This window comes from Echeneis naucrates, chromosome 19 (assembly GCF_900963305.1).
Source record: "Echeneis naucrates chromosome 19, fEcheNa1.1, whole genome shotgun sequence".
Taxonomy (NCBI): domain Eukaryota; kingdom Metazoa; phylum Chordata; class Actinopteri; order Carangiformes; family Echeneidae; genus Echeneis; species Echeneis naucrates.
Window position 1 is genome coordinate 63,737 of NC_042529.1, and position 23,261 is coordinate 86,997.

The 23,261-nt window shown below is 43.3% G+C and overlaps 1 protein-coding gene across 8 annotated transcripts; it reads left to right on the forward strand.

Annotated features, from left to right (window-relative positions):
• Nucleotides 1–3,416: 3,416 nt before the first annotated feature.
• On the forward strand, nucleotides 3,417–22,616 carry LOC115059623 (transcription factor COE3-like). 8 transcript variants are annotated; one of them, XM_029527219.1, is made up of 16 exons: nucleotides 3,417–3,641; nucleotides 5,512–5,668; nucleotides 5,897–5,960; nucleotides 6,086–6,141; nucleotides 7,722–7,795; nucleotides 7,958–8,026; nucleotides 12,584–12,665; nucleotides 13,906–14,041; nucleotides 15,987–16,120; nucleotides 16,447–16,573; nucleotides 16,764–16,852; nucleotides 18,744–18,809; nucleotides 19,595–19,757; nucleotides 20,019–20,210; nucleotides 20,445–20,609; nucleotides 21,294–22,616. In XM_029527219.1, exons 1-16 carry the CDS (start codon nucleotides 3,520–3,522, stop codon nucleotides 21,323–21,325), a joined length of 1,728 nt encoding a protein of 575 aa, XP_029383079.1. In that variant the 5' UTR covers nucleotides 3,417–3,519; the 3' UTR covers nucleotides 21,326–22,616. The 8 variants fall into 8 exon arrangements, with proteins under 8 accessions (XP_029383079.1, XP_029383076.1, XP_029383078.1 ...); XM_029527216.1 differs by having other exon boundaries at nucleotides 13,906–14,023; nucleotides 20,019–20,222; XM_029527218.1 differs by having other exon boundaries at nucleotides 13,906–14,023.
• The last annotated feature ends 645 nt before the right edge of the window (nucleotides 22,617–23,261 follow it).

Consider the following 23,261-nt stretch of genomic DNA (forward strand, 5'->3'; position numbering starts at 1 on the left):
CCCTGAACTGGGACGACAGGAAATCCCTCAGCAACGCACACACAAATACACACACACACAGTTTCACATGCTGACACACACACACATACACATAGGCACACTGTTTTCCTGAAGGTCGCTCTGTTTCCTCAATTTATTTCTCTGGTTTCAGCTGCTTCAGAGTCAGACAAAAGAATCTCAACAACAAGACAACAGCTACACATAAGGATGAAACGCAACAAACTAAGGTGACAGAAAATAAGAGCAGAGTGAAACTAAACAGCAATAAATAAAAATAGAAGTCAATATGTGATCTGAGAATCTGAAAGAGGACTGATATGGACAGTCAATCAGCAGATTTCACTGTTTAATCACATTAAAATCAGTTGATCTCAGGTATTAAAGCTGAATTTATTCTGGTTGATTTAAATTATTAATCAGATCAGTTCCAGTACTGACCAGGGAGGACAACAGCCATAGTGGACCAGGAACAGAAACAGGTGACAGGTCAATGATGGAGAAAGATGAGGGGTGAAGGTGATGAATCGTCAACATACGAACATACACGCATCTGTAACAAAAACATAGTTGTTTTGTTTAAATTCTGTTGTTCAAACTGAATGAATGTTACTGAGTCAGCACTGTGTGTGTGAGTGTGAGACAGCTGGCCCATCTGACTTTGCTATGACATCTGGGAAACCCGCTGCTGTGCTGTTGCAAATGCTGGTTGATGTCGCTATTTAAATGCAAATGTGTGTGTGTGTGTGTGTGTGTGTGTGTGTGTGAGTGAGAGAGTAAGTGACTGTGAGACTGGGAGAGAGACACACAGAAGGAAACACTTGACACACAATAGAGAGGAAGTGTAACACACTCACATGTCGGCAGGTGAATCAGATGAAACTGTTTAATGAGTAAATCTGAATCTTGATTGATTTTCTGCTTCTAATAATCAGCTGATAATTGATTTGATTTGATAATGAGTTGTGTCACTTTGAGGTTAAAACATTTTTAAATGGTCATTGTTTCATTAATTCCATTATTGCTATTATTTTTTTATTTTCTAAGACCGACTGATGAGGGAGAACCCGTTCCTCCCTGAGGAAGGTTCAGCCTCAGGTGAGACACGGCCTTAATTGAGTCTCATGTTAATTTAATCTTCTGTCAATCCTCCACGGCACATTCAAAATCTCATAGAGAAAACAGGTGATTTAAGGACAGAGTGAAACAGCGGACAGAGGGAAATAATAAAGAGAAAATGTGTGGTGAGATGTGAGGAGGATAATTTATCTTGTGTGTCTGTTCGTGTGCGTCCGATCGATCACAGTTCACAGTAACTGAGTTTGTCGTCATGTAAATGAGATCAGAGACGTCTGTGGCTCCGCATTTAAATACAACACAACTACATCAAACCTCCACATTTACACATTGACACAGTTCAGTTAGTGTGAGGAAGATTTACAGAAATGGCTTGTCCTCCTCTTCTTGCTCCTCTTTCTCCACCTCCTCCTCCTCATTCCTTAAACAGTAACAGACCTGATCATATCCATTTATTTTAAACAGCACCAGGTAAATTTCCTCTAAACAACCAGCATACCTGAATTGACAAAGTGAAACATAAACTTAGAGTTGAAACATAAAAAAAATGTTAATGTGTGTTAGGGAAAAAAATAAATTTTCAGAATCAAATAAAATCAGGAGGAGAAAGAGGAGGATCACTGTGTCCCTCCCCTGTCTGCTCTCCCAGTCTGAGTTTTGTCCCAACCGAACGAAGGCAGATTTCTTTCTCCTCTTCTTTATTAATTTAAAGTGAATTATCGGTTTGAACCCGATTGAATAATAATTATTGTTAATTGTTATTATTGCTGTGATGGCGATTTTTCTTCATTTAAATACTGAGAACCAGAACTCACCAAATGTCCTTCCTCTTCCTCCTATTCTTCATCCCTTATTTTTCTGTTTTGCAATTTTTCTTTTTTCTAATTTTTGTCAGAAATGTCATAATTTTCTCTTTTTCTTCACCGTTTTTTTTTTTCTAGATCTTCCTCAGTCATCTTCTCCTTTTCATTTGCTCTTGTTCATGTCAGTTTTTCTTCTCTCTTTTCTTCCTTGGTTTGAACTGATTCCTCGCCATCTCCTCCTTTTTTCCTTTCCTCCTCCTCCTCTCCTCCTCTCTCTTTGTCTTTTTATTTCCTTCTCTGGATGTTTTTCAGACTCGGTCCACCCCTCCGAGCCTCCGAGGCCTTCATCCCCAGAAGACCGGAACGCTATTACTGTGAAAAGCCTTGCTGTCTTCCTGTCGTCTGATGATGATGAGCAGAAATGTTCTCAGGTATTTCCACCTGCACACACACGCGCACACACACATACATACATACACACACACACAAACAACCTAAATCATACTGTGCTTCAAGGAAACGGCTCTGCATGTTGCAAAACATGTTCAGATCTGGCTCAGGTCTGGCCAAAGTCTAGCTCAGGATGAGGAGTACCCGAGTCTGAGTTGAGGGGTGAGCCCTGATCTGTTGTCTCAGAACTGTAAGACCTCAGCAAGACCCGATCCAGACCAGCTGGAATTGGTTTTGATGCTGTTGTGGATCAAAGTGTGGACCAGGTCCAGGGTCAACTCAGATGAAACCAAACCACTTCAGAGTCTTCACGTTTCTGTAGAGAGAGAGAGAACAGGATTGCACTGGGCGATCAAGTTCTCTCTTTCTCTGGTTGGCCAGTTTGAGCCCACCGCCCCCCTCCTCCCCTCCTCTCTCTCTCTCTCTCTCTCTCTCTCTCTCTCTCTCTCTCTCTCTCTCTCTCTCTCTCTCTCTCTCTCTCTCTCTCTCTCTCTCACCTCTCCTCTCCCTGTATGGTCTGACCCCGCCCCCCGCTGTGATGTCGTCAGCAGCTTGGAGGAAGACCCGTGGGGTTTTTGGGTTTTGGCGTCCAGTCCTGTGGGGCCGCAGGGCTGAGAGTTTCTCCTTCGCTCCTCACCCCTCCATCATCAGCCTGTTCTCTTTCTCCTCTCTTTGGGGAAAAGAAAAAAGACACTTTGCTTGCGCTTGATTCTCCTTTCGGACCGCCGCTCTCTTCCCCTCATTTTCTCGTCCTCTGAGGATTTTATTTCTCTTTTCCCTTTTTTCCTCCACCTTCCTTCGTTTCTTTCTTTTCTACTTCCTTTCTTCCTACTTCTTTCCTTCCTTTCGTTTTTCCTGCCGGTTCTCCACATGCCAGCTGAGAATTTAACAAAATGTTCCTAAAAACTAAAAAATAATTTTTTTTGTGCCCAGAGTAAAAAAATCAGAGACAAAGTTAAGCAGAAAAATAAAACTCCTTAACTTCTCCTTCCTGTGCCTTCTTCCTTCCTCCCTCCTTGTCTCCTTTCCAGCTCCTGCTCTTTGACTTCCTCTTTTCTGTCCTCCGGCACAACTCTGTTTTTTTTTTCCTGCTGGACCTTTCTTCTTTTCCTCCTCCTGTTTTTCCTGGAGGTGTTTTGTCTGTGTGGCTGGTGGCGGCGGCGGCAGCAGTTGCAGAGTTGGGGCCCTGGTGATGTTCGGAATCCAGGACAACCTGCCCCGCGGGGCCACGGCCAGCATGAAGGAGGAGCCGCTGGCTGTTCGCTCCTGGATGCACTCGGCCGGTGTGGTGGACGCCAACACTGCCGCTCAGAGGTAAACTTACCACCACCACAGAAGGATTCTGGGACCTGCAGTCCCAGTGGACAAACTGTCGTTCAGCTGGAGCATCAGTCAGGTTCATTTAAACTGAAGAACAAATTTTATTAAATTCAGCCAAGGTCAGAAATCAAAAATGCTTCTGAGACTCAAATAAGAGACTTTTCACTGAAACTTAAGAAAAAGAAAAGTACATTTAAACCAATTTTATTCAACCTGAAAGCAGGTAGTTTCACTTTATTCATTATTTATTAAATTTATTATTTTATTCTTGTATGTAGTTCTTTTATTTAATTTTTTTGTTCTCCTTTAATCCCTGACTTCACATCCTCATGAAATTTAAAACCTTTAAAATAAAAGTTCTTTTACACAAAATCAATCATTTTTATCCCAACAACAGACACATTTCTTTAGTTCCAGCTGAAGCAATTGTCAGAATGCATAAAGTAAGATACACAATAATTGAATGTGATATTTAAATGTGATATTTAAACATTAAACACAAATTAAAACACATCAGGAAACTCGGCTAATTGTCTGTTAATGATGAATCAGTCCAAGTTTCAGTTTGAGGATGAAGCTCCAGTTTCACTTAATTTTCTTTATATTTAATATTTGAACTGCGGCGGCTCTGAGTGTGTATGAGCAAGCGTGTGTGTTTGTGAGGTTAAACCTCGGCACTTGTCCACTTCATATCCTCTTTTATTTAACTATATTAACTGTACACTTTGATAGAGTTTATCAATATTATTTTTATAGTAAAATGATAACTACCTATAATAAGAATTTTGTACATAAGTATTATAATTACACTTTGTTATAGTTTATAATATTAACCACAACAATAAAAAAAATTAATAATTGTGTTGGTTCAAATCAAAAATGTTTTTATCAGTCATTCTCAAATTTTCTTTTTTTTTTTTTTTTTAGTCAGCCCCATTTACTTCCCTCTACTTCTACAAAACAATGTGAATAATATTAATAAAAAAAACTGAATTGGTTATTACATTTTTATTATTACTCTTAATTATACTATCTTTATGATTGATATTAATAAAAGTTTCTAATTATTTATATTAATTGTAATATATTATTATTGACATGAAACAGCATATATTATTTTTTATGCTTATTGTTAATATTAATGCATTCTAATTTGTGGCTGTGTGACATTTCCTCAGTATCACTGAGTTTATTTTAAACCACTGGTTGTTGTCTTTTCTCCAACAAACATCACTGGCTCAGATTCAGATTCAGATAATACCTTATAGGTCCACATTCAGGTTCAGGTCCAGCTCTCGGTTCAACTCTGGGATCAAAGAGAGGAGACCGGAGGCTCAGAGTCCACCTGGCCAGACAGATTTAGGCCAGATATATAAAACACACACACAGATTTTGTCTGTACACACAAACTGCTGAGGGCGTTTTTGAGTTCCAGCCTTTAAATTATGATGATAATGACTTTTAATACTCTGAAGCTTCATACTGATTTATTTATATATTTATTCATTCATCAGTTGTAGAATTTAAATTTGTGTCTTTTGTCACAGATGAAATTAAATAAAGTGTAATTTACATTATGACATCATCAATATCGATGTAATTGATGTTGATGATGTCATTGTCATTTATGTTTATGGCCATACCACCCTGAACATGCCCAGTCTTGTCGTTGTCATTTATGTGATTTATATTTATGTAGTTTAAATCTTTACTTATTGCCCATGTTGAATTTCTCCCTCGAAATGGTTGGATTGTAGCAGTTGATGTCATCAGGTCCTTAATGGCATAAACATGATCACTGCGAGTGTTGGATTTGTCTCTTCCCGTCTGAGCAGCTTTCTCTCTCTCTCGCTCTCTCTCTCAGTGGGGTGGGGTTAGCTCGTGCTCACTTTGAGAAGCAGCCTCCATCCAACCTGCGGAAGTCCAACTTCTTCCACTTCGTGTTGGCGCTATACGACCGCCAGGGTCAACCAGTTGAGATTGAACGCACGGCCTATGTCGACTTTGTGGAGAAAGAAAAGGTGAACCTAGCACACCCTCAGTCACCACCACAATGTCCCCAAAGCCCGAAACCAAACACACCTGCACTTAGGGGATTGAGCAGGTAAAGACACTTATTCCACACACTCAAGCTTAGATAGGTGCAGACAAAGTACCAGAGTGGTGTCCCAAAACAAACACAAACAAACACACATAGAAGACCACTGTTTCCGCTGCTGTTGGGTTGATTTGTGCATTTTTATGTCCAGGAGCCAACCGGAGAGAAAACCAACAACGGGATTCATTACAAACTGCAGCTGCTCTACAGCAACGGTGGGTGCACTCATTTTACTGCACAGGACGACCCAGACAAAGGAGTCAAGGAGCTCACCTGAGACGAGCTGTCATTGAAGATTGTGTGTGTGTGTGTGTGTGTGTGTATGTGTGTGTGTGTGTAGGAGTGAGGACGGAGCAGGATTTGTTCGTCCGTCTGATTGACTCGATGACCAAACAGGTAAGAAACTGATTATTGATTATAGTATGGATCATCAAATATTAATTTGCATCATCACCCATCAATCAGTCAATAATTTAATCACCAGATACAGAGATTTAATCTCATCTCTCTCACATCCGTTTTTCCGACTTCACGGACTTCTCCTCATACTCACCTTGATCGTCCCTCACACCCATTTCCGGACAGTCAACGCAGATGTCTGTTCAAAAAGGTCAAAGGTTAAAGGTCTGCTGAAGGCTCGTCACCTATAATGCACCCACCCATTCAGCTGTTAGTGGTTAGCTGTCCAGGTGAGGTCTGCCTGTCCACACATGCTGCTCTGTAGATCAGCTAATCGGAAAGCTGCATCTGTCAGCGTACAGCTGACCTCAGCGCCATGTTGGTTTGACGTCCTGTTTGATGAGACCGTGAGAAGTGAACATGGCATTGGGTGTCGCCATTAACCTGGGCACACACTGAGCCAGTCCACGACGTGTTGCAATATACTATCTTTGTGATAATTGCAATTAAATCATAATTAAGATTGAAATGAATATTGCGTAAATAATTCACCCACAATATTATTGAATGTAACAAGAACAAGGGAATTTTGTAGTGAACGGGCTTTTTGTTGTATTTCTCTTTCGTTTTCTTCCTCTGTAGCACACACACACACACACACACACACATACATTGCTTGTGACTGTCAAGTCGTGCACAATGCAGTTGAAAGTTGCCCTGGGGGAGATTCTTTATCCCCCTGACAGAAAAACAAAATCTGCTGTGTGGGAGTTTTTTGGTCCACGATAGACGGAGTTCTTGTTCAGGTGCTCCATGTGCAGGAAATCTGTGATTATAACAAATCTTATTGTTCAGCTTTGATTTCAGCACCGTAATCAATACGCCATCGTAGAGAGATTGTAATGGAATAGAACAAACCAATGAACAATCTACTCTCGTTAATAGGAATGATCTAATTATATTAATACAATATATAATATACAATCTTTACTTTGTAAACATTTTAAACTTTATGATAAAATTAGTTGAGTAAATAAAAGCCCCCAACCACGATTAGCGGAATTACTGTCTTTTATACTTTTATACTTTTAAAACACGTAGATCAGAATGCAGAGATGAACTGCACAAGCAATCTCTCAAAATAGTCCCTGTGTCTGATGGATGTTTTGATAAATCTTTAAGTTATAAAATTGTTGTGATATTTTTGGCCATAATAATTGTACAGTGAAAGTGGCACAACTCTCAGCTCAGTCTGTCCCCAGCAGCAACAGTTGATTCCTTTTAATGTAACGAATCATTTCATTATTGAGGATTCAACTAGCGTCAGCAGCATTTGCCCTCTGTGAGAAAGGCTTTTCATTGGTTCCAGCCGTTTCCTGTGATGATCTGAAATGTTCAGGGTATCAAATGTCAGTCTCTGTATTCTCCAGGTTAACGGGTCGCCACTCATTATCACTCATTCATCATAATGGAGATGACTGAGCAATAAGGAGTAGACGGGTCCATAACCAGCTGGATCTGACGTGGTCCAAAGGTGTTTTCTGCTGCACCCCACTCAGTGTCTGTGTCGTTTTCAGGCAATCGTGTATGAAGGTCAGGACAAGAATCCAGAGATGTGCCGAGTTCTTCTGACACATGAGATCATGTGCAGGTGAGAAACTGGACCTGGACTAAAGAGAGTCCCTGGTCCACCACTATAAACAGTCAGACCTGGTATGTGTCGTTCCCTGATGGACTGTGGAGCGTCAGGGTTCTGTCTGGACTGGTCCTTACTGAGAATATAAACAAACAAACTTCTTATTGTATTTGTCAGTCGCTGCTGTGATAAGAAGAGCTGTGGAAACAGGAACGAGACGCCATCAGACCCTGTCATCATCGACAGGTAAAACGCACAGATACACACACACAAACACACACAGGCAGGAGAAATATGTTGCTATTAAAATAATGTGTGTGAGAGAGAGCGTGAAAAACATTTAGGATCAAACACACGCCATGATAATACAGTGTGTGTATGATTTTGTGTGTGTGTGTGTGTGTGTGTTAGGCTGACATGAAGTCAGCATGTTGTTATAACTCAGATCTGATGTGTAAATCTGTGTTTATAATTCAAACTTGTCAGAGCAGTGATGTTGTGGTCACTGATGGAGTGAGTTTGTTACATTTCTTCTTTAGTTTTGACAGAGAGATGTTCAACTGTACAATTCCCCTTCTTCCTCCTCTTCTTCCTCCTCTTCCTCCTCCTCCCCCGACCCCATTCTCCCCCAGAGTCTTAATGTATTAATCCCCCTTCCCCCACCTGCGAGTCTGTGATGGGGGGGTAAGTGGCTGCAGTTTTTGTTGAAATTAAAGCAGCTTTTTTCTCCCCCTGCTGCTGAATAGCATGAATGGAAGGTCTCCTGTGTTTTGTGGTGACCAGTGAACAGGACGCATGTTGGTTTGAGCTGCTGAGAAAAAATCATGTGATCTGAATCCAGTAATTTCAATGTCACTGTCCCCATAATTCTTCCCATCTCCATGGTAACACCTGAATCCTAAATCTTGTTTGCTGAGACGTTCAACCTCAGACTCAATAGATTCTCCAGCTGCTCTGCATCACGTCACATGGACTTCCTCGTTTGCTCAGGTAACCAGTAGGAGCATTTCCATGACCCCTAGAAATAAACCTAAATATCCCGATAAAACTAGTAACTCTGAAGAAAAAAAAAATTCAAAAAGCACGAAAAATTTTTTACATTTTTATTAAGTGGTTTTTCAGACATGTCAATATAGAAGCTTATTGCAAAAGTTTAATTGAAACACTTTTTGGATATTTACACCTTACTGGCACAATGTAGGGGGTCACATGACCAGTTCACTGCAAATCAGTGTCCCAAAAAAACGGAAGCGCAAAATGCTTTCATCCATCTTCGACACATTGGAGTCATATGAGACAACATTTTAATAGAATTATGGGGTGTTGCAAAGCAGCCCTCAGTGGAAAGACCTGCAAGTTGCAACTGTACTTTGTCAAAATTTTAGAAATATTGTTTTTATTTTGCAAAAAACTGTGATGGAAATTAAACTTCTGACAAGCTTCATCACTGCTGGTGAGTGCTGAGTCCATCTCCTAGCAACAGATCCAACCATCTTTTTCAATAAGTGATTTTAGTGCTTTTGCTGCAGACAAGAAGTCATGCGGGCAGCACCATGATAAGTTATTGGGTCACATGATGACACTCACTTTATCATTTAATTTGGAATACTGTTATTTTTTTTGCTATTAAATGTCCAATTTGTCTGAGTTGCAGATTTGAGACATAAGGACGACGTCCTCTTCAGATGTGATTGTTGAGGACTTGGGGACATTGACAATGCAAACAGCCGTTTGAATGCAGACAGCGTTGGTCTCTGATCTGGTCCAGATTCTGGTATGGGCCTTTCTGTAGTAAGAGTAAGGAGAGACCTGAGCCCTGGCCCCAGGCCTGAGTGCTGGTCCCTAGGGACACCCACAGTCTGCTGGTGTGGTGTGAAGAGGCAGTGGTGAGAATGTTGGAGGGAGGATCTTCAGGCGGTTTAACGGTTTAAAGTGGCGGCGCCCTCACAGACTTGTCTCAGAGATGGATTTGTCTCTTCGTCTCTTGCAGTTGATGATGATGATGGCGATGGGACCAGCTCTCATCTTTCCACACTCACTTTGAATATCAGATGTGAGAAATTTTTTTTGGTGGGGAGTGGGGGGTACGATCACCCGCCTGTGAGGGTCTCTGGTGTGTGCAGCGTGGGATTATGGGAGGACGCCGCGCTGTCAATCATGCAACGGCATAGGTGTGATTCCCTCTCATGCTGCAGGTCGGTTCTGGATGAATCTCATTACTGGCCGAGCTTCAGGGTGACTGACAGCAGAATAATGTCGGGGCCCCCAGGGGCCCCAGACGGCTCTATGTTAAATGTATGAATGGAGTTGACACACAGATGAGGGGAATATTTCTTCTTCCTGGGAAACGTGACTGAGTGAGAAGATGTCACGTGATTGTGATGTCATATCACCCTGATTATGCATTATTAAATCTGAAACATAGCTGAGAATATTTGAAACAGAATGTATTGATTATAAATAACTTCCCTCTAAAATTTGAATCAATAGTGATTCTCTGCTATTGGTAATACTTACCAATGATCTCTCGCACACACACACTGTCTCTCTGACTCACACACCTGACTGTCAGGTAGGTGTGTGTGTGTTTTCTGATCTGTTTACAGTGCAGTCATCATGGCGCCACATCCTCTGTCAGTTTGTGGTTCACCCTCCTCTGATGATGTCATTGACTTTATGTTTCTGAGAGATGGTTTTTCTGTTGGTCAACATGTTGATTGATCTGTGAGAGAGATAGAGAGATGATTGACTTATTGTCATTATCTAATTAAATTATAAATCATTAGCTTGTCTTTTACATCACATTCTGTAAAACTGTGCATCTCAGTATGTTTCAGTGTGTTTGTGAGTGAGGTTGTGTTTGTTACAGTGTGTGTGTGTGTCTGTCAGTGTGCAGCATTGACCGTCTGTGTTCGTGTGTGGGTGGGTCAGTGTGTTGGTATGTTTTTTTGTGTGTCAGTGATTGACAGCTGACATTAAGTTGTTGAGCAGTAAAATGTCAGAGTCTGAATATTCCTGTTGGTGTGTTTGACCCTGTCTGGCTGCTGTAGGAGCAGGAATGTGAATGTTGAATTTACCCTCCACCGCAGGTTTCTCCTGGCTCAACACCAAAATTCCAAAACTGTGTTGGTCTTTGACTTCCGCAGACTGAAGTCATGTGATCTTAGATCTGGTTGTTGTGTGTTTTTTGTGTGATTATGATCTACAGTTCGTGTGTTACTGCACACCCCCCTCCCACCAGGATCCAATCAGAGAGACCAAATTTCACACTAACTCTAATGGACTCAGTTTAATCCAGATCTGAAACCAGCTGTGTCACATCTGGATGCTATTTTATCTCATTGACCTGATGGTATGTGTGTGTTGATGGTAACAGCTGGTCCTCTGTTCCTCAGCTTGTGATGCCACCTGACAGACACTGCTTTTATAGTGGAAGACAAAATGTGTGATTTTCACATGCTGAAAAGTGTGTTTGTGTGTGTGTGTCATAATAGATGGTAATTAGCTCCATGTTCAAACCAGGCGCAGATGTTAATTAGCAGAAAACCTGGCCAGCATTTGGCGTTAAATGACAGGCCCAAACACATCGGAACACACAACCACACACACACACATACACAGCTCCTCTGGTCTCCAATTACAGTGAAGGTCAGAGGTCGGAGGTCAAGACAAACGGACTCATCAGACTAATGGTCTGGTCCTGGTTTTGGTTCTGTAGTGGTCTTGGTCTCTGTGTTTACAAATACATTGATATTGATTAGTCGTGATTGGACAGGTATTTATTTTTGACTCCTCCCCCTTTTTTCTCCATCAACTCGTTAATCAATTAACATCCTGCTGATAATTAACAGTTGTTTCTATTGACATTCAGCCAAATCTTTATCTCGTCTCCATGAGGACCCATTGTTGTTTCCTTCAGGTCTCAGTTACGTGTAGGCTGAGCTCTGTGGACCTCAATTCTGATTGGCTCAAAATACTTATCACATGACCAAGTGTCAGGTGACCTGGTCTGATCATCATGGCATTATCGTTGGGGGGAGTGATGGGTCTGATCTGTGGGACTGGACCTCCACACTGCTCAGACAGACAGACAGAGAGAGACAGAGAGACGGACAGACAGAGAGACAGAACGACAGACAGAGAGAGAAGGGGGGGGGGGGGGGGAGTGCAGTGGAAATGGCTCGGATCAGATTAACAGGCAGTGCTGCCAACAGCATGTAAATCATACACACACACACACATTGTGTCATTACCTTCAGCTCCTCCTCAAACTGTAACTACATTTTCTACCTCATAGAGCAGATTAACTCCAACACAGTGTCAGAGTGTGTTCAGTGTGTGTGTTTTCAGTGTCAGAGTGTGTCTCCTGCTCTTCCTGGAGATAAATTTGTGGTGCGTCCTAATTTCCTGCTCATAAATACGAACAGCTGTGTGTGTGTGTGTGTGTGTGTGTGTGGGGGGGGGGGGGGGGGGGGGGTCTTCCCTGCTTATCATATAACAAATTGAAAGCTTAATCCATCCTGTGTGTAGATTTATAACCTTGATCGCTCTCTCTAAGGAGGAAAGGGAAGGAAGGAGGAAAAAAGGAGACAAGAGAAGGAGTGTAGCTGTAGATAACCTGTGTCTAGAAGAAGCTGACGATAGGACTGTATGTGTGTGGTCCACCTGGACAGGTGAGCTGCTGAGAGACTTACACAACAAGAAGCTCCTGTGTTGACCATCAGCAGTTTGGTGGTGTAGAACAGGAGAACCTGAATAACCTCTGAACACGACTTACTGTAAAGTTAATGTGTGTGTCTGCAGGTTCTTCTTGAAGTTCTTTCTGAAGTGTAACCAGAACTGTCTGAAAAATGCTGGAAACCCACGAGACATGAGGAGGTTTCAGGTAACACACACACACACACACACACACACACAGATGAATTCATTTCCCTAAAGGGCAGGACGTGGCTTTGAAGGACCTTCTATACCCATAATGCATCACTGCAGGGCTGCCTGAAGCTTATTGCTTTGCAGATATGACACGAGGTCATTAAGGATAATCACATAAATAACAACAATAATAACATCTACAGTAACAATAACAGTTGGAGCACTGTCAGTAACTGAGAAGGCGGGGCAGTTATTCTGAGTTTTCTGTCCCATCTCTAATTCTACTGTTGGAGTAAAAAAAAAAGACACTTTCTCTTTGTCTTAGCCTCAAACACAAACACAAACACAAACACACACACACACGCACACACACACACACACACACACACACTGTATCTCTCTCTCTCGGGCTTGTGCGCCCAAACACACACACACACACACTGTCTCATACACACAATGACCACCCCCCCCCCCGTCTCCACGCTGCACTGGGCTGGCTGACAGGATGTTCAGTCCAGTTAAAGTAGCAGAGGGGGAGGGGACGAGTGTGCAAGCTCCAGGAACATGAGGAGAGAGAGGGAGACAGGTGAAGTCAGGTGAAGCCTCTGGACATGTCAACGGTTGTCGTGGCAGCAGCAGGGTGAAGGGTGTGCTGGTTCGTCACCGTGGTGACAGAGGACACTCACTGTGTGACCCACTGCTCTGTCACCATGGACCAATGACAATAACACGATAACCAGCTGCAGATGATGAATGGCTGCAGCTGAGGGGCTGTCATAGTGAGGCTATGACATAAGATAAGATAAGATAAGATAAGATAGACTTTATTAATCCCTTGGGAGGTCTCCGTCAGGGAAATTGTTGTTCCAGCAGGTACAGCACCGACAAGAACAGTAAAAGAAAGCACACAGTTTGAAATATATAAACAACAAATGTACAACCATAAATATTCAGTTTTTTAGTGTCCCATCTTCTCCAATCCCTCTTTCTTCCTGCTACTCCTCCCCCTCCCACCTAGTGCAGAGTTATACAGTTCATCACAGAGATCGGGGTGGGGGGTGCAAAGTGACCGGCGTGGTTTTGACACTTGGTGGTTGAACACAGAAAGAAAACAGTCCTGTCCCTCGGAGACTGGATGAATCTCAGCCTCATGAAGTGCATTCTGGGAAAGTTTTACCTGGAAACTGTCTGTTTAGCTGACATCATGAAGCTGTTTGTCTCTGCCGGTTATCAATAAAGTTCTGTTTGTGCAGGTCGTGGTGTCGACGACGGTCAATGTGGATGGTCACGTTCTGGCTGTGTCTGACAACATGTTTGTACATAACAACTCGAAACATGGCCGACGAGCCCGAAGATTGGACCCGTCTGAAGGTACAGGAAACTACCGCAGTTACCCCCGACACCTGAACACTCAGTCTCATTTTAAAGGAGAAGAGCACTTTGGTCTTTGAAGAGAAACACCCCAGTGGCTTATGGGTAGAAATACCAGACACCTCACTGTCCCCAGAGACCTGTGTGTGTGTGTGTGTGTGTGTGTGTGTGTGTGTGTGTGTGTGTCCGCGCGCGCGCAGGCCACTCAACCTCTATAATTGCCCTCCTAATTAAAGATGAAGATGGTAACCATGGAAACTACCCCTCCCACTCAGAGCCCAGTACAGTCCCGTGGCTTGAACCCTCTCCCTTATTTTCCTGCTTCCTCTGTTACCCACCATAGACATGAGAGGACCTGGAACCAGAATAATCTGGACTAGGATCCTGATTTTACTCTGATTCAGGTTAACAACACGACGACATATTTCAGTCTGATGAGAGACAAGTTGTCCCTCAGATTATTGTTATTATTATTATCACATCAGAGATTATCAACAGATTATCATATCATTGACTATAAAATTCAGAGATCATAAAATCATTTTGATGGCCAACACTTCAATGACTCGAAGTCCAGCTGAAAGGTGCTTGTCCACCATCTGTGATCCAGGATCTTGGTGCAGATCCTAATGTGGTCACATAATATTCATGAAGTTTAAACCCAAAATAAAGTTTCGTCAGGTGACATAACAAGGTCAAAGGTCAACAGACTACATGTTTTACTGTCAACTTCTGACACTGTAGAGAATAGAAAAAATAGACGAGAATAAAGCCAAAGTCAGGTACGGTAGTGTCACTTTAAGTCGTCAGTGGTGAGATTAGCTGCTCAGCTTCTCACACACACACATACACACACACACACAAGCAATGTGCTTTCATTTCACTTTATAATTAATCTGCAGCTGCACTTGAAAGAAAAAAGAGGAGTCATTACAGCCGTGTGTCTGTGTGTGTGAGTGAACTAAGCTAAACTGGATGAAAGACACGATCCAATTAAATCACATTTTGTGTGTGTGTGTGTGTGTGTGTGTGTGTGTGTGTGTGTGTGTGTGTGTGTGTGTGTGTGTGTGTGTGTGTGTGTGTGTGTGTGTGTGTGTGTGTGTGTGTGTGTGTGACCTTCAGCTTTGGTAGTATTGCAGTTGTGTAGATGAATGTTTCCAGGACTTAAGATCTGGACCTGATGGACTGAGTTCTGTCTCTATGACTGATTGTTCAGAAGTTTACATTTTGTCTGGAGACAAAATTTTATTTTGTTTTTTTTTTTCAGTGGTCAATAAAGAGTGGCAAATACAATTTTAACATATTTTAAAACTTAATACTAAAATCCATGTAAAAGTCCAAGACCAAAGTCCATTTAAAGAACAACATGATCAATCGAAGGTATAGTGGAAATTCCTAACCCTGTGACTGTAAATACAGAGCAGGAAAAACGTCTAAGAGGCAGAAACCTTGGGCAGAACCAGGCTGGGGGGGGGGTCTGCCTCAACCGGTTCGGGGGAGGGGGAGAGAGGGAGAGAGAGAGAGAGAGAGACGCACACACACACACGCACACACACGGGGGGGCAAAGTTGGGTAGAGTAAGGAGAGAATGACAACAGGAGGAGGTGATACTCAGGTGGAGCAGGAACATGATGCTGCATGAAGTTCATGAAGATGTGGGAGCAGCAGGCAGGAACATGAGGTAGTGATGATCCATCCCCTGCAGGATGAGGACACAGAGAGAGGAGAGGGACTGGGAGAGACAGAGACTTCAGGAAACATTGTTAGTAAATGCAGCACGCATGCTTAGAACTGGGAGAAACAGGGATTTCGGAGAAGCATGGTTATTGGTATGTCGGCAGATGCAGGGTGATGTGTTCAGAAATTGGATAAGTCCATCATCCAGACTCACGCCTAAGAAACCAAGTGACATTCACCTGGCCTAACAAGCATCTCTCTGTGTATATATATGTCTCTCGTCCAGCAGCCACTCCCTGCATTAAAGCCATAAGTCCCAGTGAGGGCTGGACGACGGGCGGAGCCACCGTCATCCTGATCGGAGACAACTTCTTTGACGGCCTGCAGGTTGTCTTCGGCACAATGCTGGTCTGGAGTGAGGTACAATAAATTACCTACAATAAATCTACAGTGAAGCCAACATTTTTATTAGACCATAAGGGAGGTCACTGGTAGAGAGCGTTGAGATGTGGGGACTAGATCACACATGGCTTATCAGATGTCAGACATAAAACCAGGTTTCTCTGTTTGGGATGAGAGATCAAGATGATGTCATGACGAATATTTAAGTCTAATGTTCAGGTGTTCCTGATCTGTCACACTGTGGACCCATTCAGAGGAAACGGGTTGAGTTGGGTTTTGTCGGCCCAGCAAAGGTAACTAGAACCTGATCATTAATCAGTAACTGAGATCAGCTCTCTCTTCAGCTCATCACCCCTCACGCCATCCGGGTCCAAACGCCGCCCCGTCACATCCCAGGGGTTGTTGAGGTTACGCTGTCATACAAGTCCAAACAGTTCTGTAAAGGAGCACCGGGACGCTTCGTCTACACAGGTAACACTGATTCAGCCTGATGCTTAGCAACAGGTTCTGATTGGCAAACCCCACTGCCAATCATAATGACGGACCGGAATGATGACTGTGGTGGTGATGGTAGTGCAAGCAATGATGACGATGATGATCAGGATGATGATGTCTCTGTACTCAGAGATCATCATAGAATCTGATCAACTCTGTTTTCCAGCCTTGAATGAGCCCACCATAGATTATGGTTTCCAGAGGTTACAGAAGGTCATTCCCCGTCACCCTGGAGATCCAGAGAGGCTGCCCAAGGTACAGCTCAGACACACACCCACAAACACCATAGAAACAGTAGCTTTTTGTTTGTGTTTTCATCAGTGTCTGTTCTGGTTGGGTGCTCTGAGGTTTGATAATCATCAGCTGCATCTTCTCATTCCACTGTGTGTGTGTGTGTGTGTGTTTATTTAAACTTAACCCTTCTACACCGAAGATTCCTGCTGTCCACCTGGACTTTCTGCCTATTTTAACCATAGACGGTCCACAAAGTGTCCTGTCAGTGCTTTGGCCTATTTTCCAGAACACTTAGAACCTTCGATACCCGGCAGCTCACGTGTTGAAAGAATCTATTAACATTTAATAACAAAGGAAAAGATTCAGCAATTTCTGGCAACAGCTTGAGTGGAATTACCGTAATGACCCAATATTGGCTGCCAAGCACAACAGCTTGTAGAAACAGCTGGCATTTCTCCAATAGAGCAAATATTTGTGAATTTACGGTAATGTGCAGTGCGGTGGCCACTGGTGACAGTCAGCTTAAACATTACTGTTTTTTCACTGTGAAACTTTACCAAACATGTATAGAAAGTGTGAATCAAACCTGCAGTGACATGAGCACAACATCTGAGGTTCTTCAGGTCTACATCAAAAGTACATCCCACAGCATCTTATATAATTCAGCAAAATTGTTCCATTTAGTTACCCATGATGCCTTGTTCTTGGCTGCGGAAACAATCAGGAAAAAATGTGAAGCGGTAGCAGTACGTCTCAGCTCTGATCAAGATCTGCACTTCAGGTTCCACTTGACAGACATTCAACCAATCAGATATCTCGTAGTGACCCGCTCCACATCAACATCAGACACACGCACACACACACACACACACACACACACACACACACACACACACACACAGACTTTATAGACACACAAACGGTCACCCTGTGTATATGTGTGTGTGTGTGTGTGTAAAGCCCATTGGCAAACAGAGAGGCTGAAACAGTCAAATCGGGTAATCAGCGAGTGCAGCCATGTGGCAATAAAGGAGATTGACACACACACACGCACCCAACACACAAACATACTTATCAGTCTTTCTCTTATCTGATTTTTCAAATAAGAGTTTTTCAGTTTTTCTTTGTTTTGCTTGTGATGTTTGTGACACTGCTTCTGTCTGACACACACACACACACACACACACACACACAGAGCTCATGGAGGACATCAGTGAACATTTCACACTCAGGTTGTTTTGTAGTTTAAGAGGTGAACTCACCTGAACAAGGTCATGTGACATATTTCAACACCAGAAAGTGAGCTGTCATGACTGACACCCCCCCCCCCCCAACATATTTTTTGACATTGTCCATTGTGTGTGACTGTGCATGTAAAACACACTGTGTTTATAGCGACAAAAGAAAGCCTTATTATTCACTGTTAGTCAGTGAGATGACAAAGGATGAGGATGGAGGGGGAAGGGTGGAGGGATGAGGATGGAGGGATGCAGGGTGGCGGTAGCTCTCAGGGGGTGGAGCCAACTGAAAAGCTCCTGAAGTTTGTAATGAAAAGCAGCAAATTAACAGACAGAGACTTTAATTAAGATAAAGACTGAAGAAGGATTCAGTGTGTTACTGCTGATTAGACACACACAGGCACACACTGAGACACACAGACATGCTGAGAAACCTACAGACACACACAAAGACACATAGATAGACACAGAGACAGATGCACAGACACGCACAGACAGTGAAACAGACAGACATATGGACACACACAACTCTCATGGACCGCAAGGAAACACACACAAGTGTATCGGCAGCTTTAGGGTGGTGAAGATGACAAGGCTGAACCTTCCTCACGTCATGTTGATTCTGATGTGTTAACCATCTCTTGTTCTTCTGTGGTGCTTCTACTCTGCTGCAGGAAGTGCTTCTGAAAAGAGCAGCTGACCTGGTGGAGGCGCTCTACGGACTGCCCCACAGCAACCAGGTAACTCACCTCTCCACTCTGCATAGCAACCAGGTAACTGGTCTCCATGAGTCTCCATCAGTTAAAAGACCTGTTAAATCACCTGTTAAATAAATTAAGTTATGAAGTTACAGGTTCATTTTAATTAGAGTTTAAGTAGAGACCTGACTACAGGTCTGATCAGAGCCTTCAACCAACAACCTAATCTGTCTTCATCACCTGGAGTGAAACTTGTGATCAGTGTCTTAGTAACTTTGGCACAGACTCTGTGACTTTTCCACATGTTTTTATTTTCCTGTAAAAAAGAACAAATTTCCCATGATGCTCAGGGAGCAGGACGGAGCTGCTGCAGGTTTATGAACCTGAAACTCTGATGGAGGAGGGGGCGTTTTAAAATCTCATCCCCAACTCCGACACGCTTCTCAGCCCGCCAGTTAATCACTACACACACACAATCACACAAAACACACAAACATACACAATAACACAACACACACACACACGCGTCTAGTGAAATGAAAGAGTAACCTTGACAGAGGTTGCACACGAATGTAAATCCAACTGTTGTTATAATAATTGTGTGCGTGTGTGTGTGTGTGTGTGTGTGTGTGTGTGTGTGTGTGTGTGTGTGTGTGTGTGTTTTCTCAAGGTTGCATGTTGACACACACAGACCAACAAACTGACACTGAACAACATGAGAACCAGACTAAGACCTGACTCTGGGACCAGGACCAAGACCCGACTGGGAAGAAGAATACCTGAATTAAAGATGATTGACTGGTGTGACCTGTGTTACATGGCTGTAGGAGATCATCCTGAAGAGAGCAGCAGACATTGCCGAGGCGCTCTACAGCGTGCCCAGGAACCACAACCAGATCCCGTCGCTAGGCAACACTGCCTCTCATGGCATGATGGGAGTGAACTCCTTCAGCGGACAGCTGGCCGTCAACGTATCGGAGACATCCCAAGGTATGCTTCAAAGGAAGTGGCTTCTTTATGGCAGGCTCTGGTGGAGATAGCAGGGTGTTCATGGGACCTGTGGAAGTTCCTAGGATCTGGCATTGTAGCCAGAGAAACTCAAGGTGCACTCACTTAATTTTCCCTAAACTCTAACCACATCTTGGTCTCCCTCAGGGGACGAGAGCCAACAGAGTTAACCTGGACTGGGGCTAAATCTAGAACTGCCTAGTTCCTGCAGTATGATTCCCAACTGCTGTCATTCTCTTCCAGTTGGCTACAGTCGTAACACCAGCAGCGTGTCACCACGGGGTTATGTCCCAAGCTCCACCCCCCAACAGAGTAACTATGGCAATACAGTCAGTAATAGCATGAATGGCTACAGCAACACTGGCATGTCAAACCTTGGTGTGGCAACATCACCGGGTTTCCTGAACGGATCGTCTGCCAATTCTCCCTACGGCAGTAAGTATCAAGGTAAATACTCCTGGTTGTGCTTCACTGTCCAGGAAGAACACAATCTAGGACTCACCGTCCTTGGTCCTGTTTCTGGTCCTGGTCCTGGTCTCAGTATCACTAGGGTTGAACCTTCAGAGGATGAACATTGTAAAAATCTAGACCAAATTAGTGGATTGTTTTTTACTGGGCACATTCCTGCTCTCCAGTAGAAGTCCCTGATGTCTGAACTTTGTCCTCCAGTTGTCCCCTCTAGTCCTACCATGGTGTCCAACTGTAACTCCTCCCATGGAGTGTTCTCCTTCTCTTCTGCTGTCAAACAGAAGAGCGCCTTCGCTCCTGTTGTCCGACCGCCGGCATCTCCTCCTCCCCCAAACTGCTCCGCCAACAATGCCAGTGGGCTCCAAGGTAGGTCAACCCATCCAAGGCCTCGGGGGACAGGGATGACACTCAGACGCATCATCATCAACAAAACAATCTAATTTCAGCTTATTAACTTTATATTTAATATATTTAACATGGATGAAGAGACACACACACTCACATAGATAGACTTTCTACCTCAGTGAGGACAGAGCACCATGAATATTTAACCCTCAACAAACCTCTGTCAGAAACGCTGACATCACACACACCAACTGCCTAACGCATGCGTATCCTTCCATTAGTGTGCGTGTGTGTGTGTGTGTGTGTGTGTGTGTGTGTGTGTGTGTGTGTGTGTGTGTGTGTTTCTGTAGGTTTTTATAGAATAAAACATGCATTCAGCTGTCACTCTCCATGCAACACCAACAGTGCTTGGGTTACCCTGTGTGTGTGTGTGTGTGTGTGTGTGTGTGTATGTATGTATGTCTGTGTGTTTCCCTACACAACGTCATCATCAGGCAATGATAACCTATCGCTCCGTGTTTCCTAAGTAGGAAGAAGGAGGCTTCCTACTTAGGAAACTGGATCGTTTGAGGTCTTTGATTGTTTTATTGACAATTTCAGTGATGTCATTACCTCGTCTCTCTTAAAGTCAGTTTCTTTGCTGCAGTTTACATCTGTTAAACTCTGTGTCTGTCTCTGTCTCTCTCTCTTTCTTTCTCTCTGCAGCCATGTCAGGCCTTGTCGTCCCTCCAATGTAGGAGCCTTCTTGTTTTTCCTAATTTCTTTCCTGCTTTTTGGCTACAAGCACCAATAACCTCAGAGAGGGAGGGACTTCAGGCAAAAGCTGACCAATCAGGAGAGTGTCTGGACTGTATGGAGGTTTCTCCAGGTTCTTTCACCTCTGTAATTATTCTGCTGTTTAATTCTCTGTTTGTGGGGCGGGGTCTGTTTGTGTAAAAACTGTGATGTCATACCTGTGATGTGACATTTAATTTGAAACGTTGAAGGTCCCAGATTACAGGACACAAACAATCGTTCACCAAGGATGCTTCAGAGAAAGTAAGGGTGCAGGGAAAAATTGACCAAGAATGTCACCTCTTGGGGAGGATGAGGTGAAGTTCCCTACTGAGAGGAAGGAAAGTTCTGCAGAAGAAAATATGGAAGCTCCTACATAGGAAGGAAGGATGAAATTTGTCAGTGTAGGAGACAGTTCCTGTGAGGGAGCAAGTAGGAATGAAGCGCCCTAGGAAAAGAGGACATTATCTTCATCAGGGTTCAGTAATATTTGACCTTCAACATGAGGAGGAAGGAAGTTCCCTGAAACAAGAGGGAAGGCAGGGGTGGCTCTGATTAGTTCTCCTCACCATGGCATCACTTTAGCCTGATTCCCTCTTCTGATGTCAGCTGATCAAAGCCCAGCATCCTTTCTGCATCATTTGGGGCCTTTAATCGTTTTCATTGACAAACTCGGCAAAAAGATGATGATGATTATCACGAATCCTACAAATAAGTGGGAGACAAAAATAAAAGTGGATGAAAAAAGTCTTTCTCTGCATCATAACTCCACCTCTTTCCTGTGAAGCCCCACATTTATTTATTTATTTATTTATTTATTTATTATTATTTTTTATGCTAGCACCGTCAAAATGAATCCTGCATTGTGATAGGCTACTGTGGCTGTCTGTTCTCTTGTTCGGAGTTGTGTTTTGAATCTTTGGCCTTCCCCCTGCTCCATAAACCCTGTCCCGAGCACTTGAGCCCAGCCCTTTGTTTTGTCTGTGGGTTTTGTGGTTTTGCTGAGTATTTCTATGTCACTGTGGTCCCGCCCCTGAGCTCACAGAGGAAACTCTTTTGTATGATATGATTATAAATAGTGTTTATATCTTTGTATCATGTTTCATTGTCATGGATCCCACGTGTGTGTCTGTGGTTGAGAACAAACCACTGTTTGCATCAAAGAAAAGTGAATGTGCCAATTTATGGAGCTGTCAATCAAAGCTGAAGTGTCCAATCAGCTGCACTTGTTAGTCCTGTTGTTTTAACAATGTTTGACTGTAACGACTTCCTGTCACTCAATAAAGTCACAGGTTCCCAAGTCCCGCCTTGAGTCTGTCTCACACCAGGGTCACAAATGGGTCAAAGGTCAGGGAAGGCACTTCAAAAAGGGGTGATGGGGGGGGCACAACTGTTGGTTCTGGTTCAGTCTAATTTGGTTCGTTTTGGTTCAGTCTGATTCGCTCTGGTCTGCTGTGGTCTGGGTGTCCGTTTAACATTCAGGGCTGGGAGCTGGTCTTGGTCTCTGGTGAACTGACTGAGTTATCATGTTTTTGTGGTTTAATGAATCCGAGCCACACAAACAGGAAATGATTAAGATGAGTCTGATAAACTCAGAACTCATCATGACTTATATTTCTTCTTCTGCTATTGTGTCCTGTTGTCATGGAGATGAGTCCAGCGGTCGGCAGAGGCGACAGGTAACTACAGACACATAACCGTAACCCTTTGTTCCACAAACATGGACCTGATTGACCTCTGACCCTGCAGGTTGGCGGGATCAGTCCAGACCTTAGACCTGCAGGGTGATGATCCAGTTCTGTTTGTTCTAGAACCAAGACTCAGTATCCTCCTCTCCACCTCCTCCTCTTTTCCTTGTCTTTCTCCTTTTCTCTTATTCAGGTCTCTTTCCATCAGATG

Bases quoted from the DNA above. Each gene is read 5' to 3' on its own strand.
- LOC115059623 (XM_029527219.1), top strand. From the start codon at position 3,520: ATGTTCGGAATCCAGGACAACCTGCCCCGCGGGGCCACGGCCAGCATG. The intron at 5,669-5,896 runs GTGAACCTAGCA...TTTTATGTCCAG, and splicing joins ACTTTGTGGAGAAAGAAAAG to GAGCCAACCGGAGAGAAAAC. The intron at 20,211-20,444 runs GTAAGTATCAAG...TTTGTCCTCCAG, and splicing joins TGCCAATTCTCCCTACGGCA to TTGTCCCCTCTAGTCCTACC.